Source organism: Amphibalanus amphitrite, unplaced genomic scaffold (genome assembly GCF_019059575.1).
Source record: "Amphibalanus amphitrite isolate SeventyFive unplaced genomic scaffold, NRLGWU_Aamphi_draft 001913F_arrow, whole genome shotgun sequence".
Classification (NCBI taxonomy): domain Eukaryota; kingdom Metazoa; phylum Arthropoda; class Thecostraca; order Balanomorpha; family Balanidae; genus Amphibalanus; species Amphibalanus amphitrite.
The window spans coordinates 67,189-71,294 of NW_024883406.1; the positions used below are offsets into that span (position 1 = coordinate 67,189).

Genomic DNA, 4,106 nt, shown 5'->3' on the forward strand with positions numbered 1-4,106 from the left:
GCTTTGTGTCGCCGTTTGCTCCGTTCCTCCGCTCATACGCGGGGTGTCTCGGAGGGGAGGTGTATTGAAGCAGAGCGATGGTGAGGCGACGACAGGCGGCGAGATGGCCAGTTCGTTCCGGAAACACCGGTGGAACTGTGTGTGCTCCAGAGCCCCGAGCTGAACTGTCCGAGGCTCGGAGGGCTCGGAGCGGAGTGTCTATAATTTCCCTAAGAAAATCGCTCCATAACTCGTGATGAAATAGAGCTAGTTCGCCGCTCTGCAAAGCGCATTAGAAAGTATATTCAACTCTCTTTCGGCAGTAAGTTTGAAGGTTTTATGTTATCAATAATCTGCCCTCCAGAAAAAGTTGTTATTGTTGAAAAGTTGTTTTGGTTTCCATTTATTCTCGAAAAACGCAGAATTTGTCGATTTCTGGCGCTGCGGGGGAATGTCGGGGTATTTTCCCCAAATACCCCCCCCCCCCCGCTCCGTTAGTGGCTGACCAGCTTGCGGCGTACCCAGATGGTCTGGACTATGTTACAAACTACCAAGTTGCCACACTCAGCGCTGGAGCGTCGGAGTGCAGGGCATGGCGCAGGCTCGACTCAGATCCGAAGGTGTTAACAGCTATATGATTACGGAGCGAGCGAAGCGAGCGGAGTCTTACGTAGAATAACGGAAATTTCTGAGTATGAGCGGCCGGCCGGCCGGCCGGCCGGCCGGCCGGCCGGCCGTGCGGACGCTTTTGCGAGGCTTATATCTCAGCAACCACTTGACCGATTTACATGCGGTAATTTTTGTAGGGTAGCTTCATTCCTTCTACCAAGTATTGGACTATTCCCGATGCATGTGGGTGACCCCTTATGCACGTGCCACGTGCAAAACGAAGAGGTGTCACTTTTGTAATTGTTGCAATATTTCGGTAACTACTTGGCCGATTGCGCTGAAAGTTGGCATGTAGGTAGGCACCCACTAGGCACTGCATATCCATGTGCCAGAGTTGGGGTGCCGCTGCACGTGCGCACGTGCAGGGGTCGTTTCCAGATCTCGAGAACGGCTCGACCGATTGCGCTCAAATTTGGTACACAGTTAGGGACCGGTTACTAGGGTGCCGTGCACAAGTCAGTTGGGACCCATTTTGCACGTGCGCACGTGCAGGGTGCCGCTTCCAGATCTCGAGAACGGCTGGGCCGATTGTGCCCAAATTTGGCACATCGCTAGAGACCAGTCAGTAGGGTGCCCTGCACAAGTCAGTTGGAGGTACCCCCTCGAAATTTCGCACGTGCAAGACTCACCCGCTCGCTCGCTCCGTTAGTCGCCCCAAAAGGCGCTATACTGGTTAAATAAGAGTTAAATAAAATTCAATCAGGCTTAGCGTTGCAAAATAGCTACGATCTCCAGCGGAATAGAGCTTATTTGTTCAATCTTCGTGAATTGTTGTTTTGGAAGGGGCAGGGGATGGTCCACGTAAATCGTGTGTCTACATGTACCAGCTTGTGTGAAAATACGCAAGTCTCCATTATCGTGATGAAAAACGCCTACTTTTTCAAACATATAATACACATTACACATACAAAGCTCCACATGACATCGTTTACAAAGATAGATGTGTTTTGTGCACTTTGCGATGCGCAGATAGCATTTTACAATACCATATACATGGCTGACTCACATGTCGCTTTATAGACATGCACACATATCACCAAACATCGCTTCCAATCTGGAAAGTCAGCCACGATCACCTCCACGCTTCACGTAACATGGAAGGGATCAGAGTACCGCGACCGCCTCGCCTGCCTGGACATTGTTCTGGACCGGTGCCGTTTCGGCCGGTCCGGTGTTCCCGCAGGTGGTGCGCAGATCCACCAGCTCGGTGTTATTCTGGAAGGTGGCCCTCGAGGGCAGGTCCTGTCTTATCTGTGTCTCCGGCTCCATCGCCGTGCGAGTCGTGGAGAGGTGACGGGTGTCCGAGAACGCGCACGACATCGCGCGACTTCGACTCTGGCGTCGTCGACGGAAGCAAGGCAGGATGTCTTTGAACTCCTTGCGGAAGTTCTCGTTGAGCCAGGCGTAGAGGAACGGGTTGTAGCAGGTCGAGCTCATGGCGATGGCGTGCGTGACGAAGAAGAGCAGGTGGAAGTAGGGCCAGCGCGCCCAGCCGAGGTCCAGGTTGGTGGACACGTCGTCCAGGATGTTCATCAGGTTGAGCGGCAGCCAGGAGAGGCCGAACACGGCCACCATGGCGATCAGCATCCGGTTGGTGCGCCGCTTCCGCTCGCGGTCGGCCTGCTCCTTCCGCAGCGTCTTGGAGCCCGGCTTGCAGCGCGCCCGGCTGGAGAGCTTCAGCGAGATGAGCGTGTACGTGCTGGTGATGATGAGGAACGGGATGACGAACTGCAGCACGGTGGTGATGCTGCCGAACGTCAGCCGCACCTGGCCCGGGAAGTTCTCCTGGCACACGTGGATGTCGTCGTAGACGGTGTACTCCACGAAGACGGCGTACGGCAGAGAAGCCACAATGGAGAAGAGCCAGGTGCAGATGATGAGCCCCACGCACATTGTCCTGCTCATCCGCTGTCGGAACGGGTGGATGATGACTACAAACCGGTCGATGGCGATGGCAGTCAGCGTCAGCGAGGAGATGTAGATGCTGACGGCCTGCGTGCAGGTGACGAGGTGGCAGAGAAAGGCGCCGAAGATCCAGCGCTGGAGGAACGTGTAGAGCGGCGTGAAGGGCACGCAGAGCACGCAGAGCAGGATGTCGGAGAGCGCCAGGTTCAGGATGAAGTAGTTGGTCACCGTCTGCATGGCCTTGTTGCGAAACACGGCGTACATCACCAGACAGTTGCCGGTGATTCCCAGCAGAAGTATCGCCGAGTAAATGACGTAGAAGCCGGCCTGTATCCCCGGCTGGAAAATCAGGTATTCTTCACCGCCCTCTTGAGACGTATTTCCGGCACTTGGTGTTGTCAAATCGTCCAAAAGAATGCCGGGCGCGGCACTTGGTGGCACTCCGGGGACAAAACCAGTTCCGCTCCCGTTATTGGCCATTCTGAGACGGGCAACTGTCTCAATTTATTGTCCCCAGCGTGCTGTTCTTCCCGTTGAGCCTCTGTCTCTCTGCTTACTGATCTGGTGACTGGATGGCGGCACAGAGCGGAGTGGATCCACGTCCGACACCTCACCGTCCGACCACAGTCACTGTTCTGAGTCGAACCTAGAGTGTCCGGTCACAGAGCGGCGCGTCCGCCGTCGGTGCTCACCGTCGGCACCGTCAGCACCAACTGACGACCGTCCGTCGCCGCCGGTCGCCACCCGGCGCCGACCGACGACCGCCGACCGGACCCACATACACACAGTGCCCAGGGCGGTCGTACCATCAAAGGCTGCCGATACCGGCCTGCAGCCCGCATCCTAGTGATAGGAAACCGCGGAGCTAGCGTCCGGCTCGCTTCATGGATTTTACCTAACTGACACGTTAGCGTTTAGTGAGTGTCGGCTCGGAGGACATGTCATATCAATCGCTTGAAGTGTCAAATTAATCGGTCATTCGGTGTTGATGAGGGAAGTGTTGATTTCTTTCTGGAGAGTGGAGACAGTAGCGGCGGAACATCCTCAATTAAGGGCAGGCACTGCCGACTTTTGGTCCCATTCTTTCCATGCAACGCCCATAGGGCTAATGTTAAAATGCCAAAATCAAAGAGGGGCACGGTGCCCCGGTGCCCTCCCCGTTCCGCCGCCTATGTCTGGAGATGAGTTCACTTGAATTGTAGAGAGCAGCACGCTTATTTTCCGCGAAGTTCTATGGCGTGGGGGAGGGAGGAGAGGGAGTTGAGCTGGAATTATGAACGGAAGCTGGAGCAAAGGGATAGTATCAGGATCGAATCCTGGTTGTGCTTCTTTTAACGACAGTGGTTCTGAGAAACACTCTGCTTGTATGTATGTATGCATGTATGTATGATCAGGATCAATGCAGCAGTGCAAACAGCTGAGTTCAGTGCTCACACAGAATGGCAATTTCAATCGGGAACATTCTGGCACAAGGCCCGCGCGGCCGTTTGCATAAATCATGTGCATGATGACAGCAGCCGTCACACTTCGTGATAAATCCAATCTGACAATCT

At 54.7% G+C, this 4,106-nt stretch overlaps 1 protein-coding gene across 1 annotated transcript; it reads right to left on the reverse strand.

The window, feature by feature from the left end:
* Nucleotides 1-1,566: 1,566 nt before the first annotated feature.
* LOC122375766 (prolactin-releasing peptide receptor-like) lies at nt 1,567-3,033 on the reverse strand. Its single transcript, XM_043355259.1, has one exon. The coding sequence runs from the start codon at nt 3,031-3,033 to the stop codon at nt 1,753-1,755; it is 1,281 nt and encodes a 426-aa protein (XP_043211194.1). The 3' UTR covers nt 1,567-1,752.
* Between the last annotated feature and the right edge of the window lie 1,073 nt (nt 3,034-4,106).

Coding starts and splice junctions, on each gene's coding strand:
- LOC122375766 (XM_043355259.1), bottom strand. CDS start 3,033: ATGGCCAATAACGGGAGCGGAACTGGTTTTGTCCCCGGAGTGCCACCA.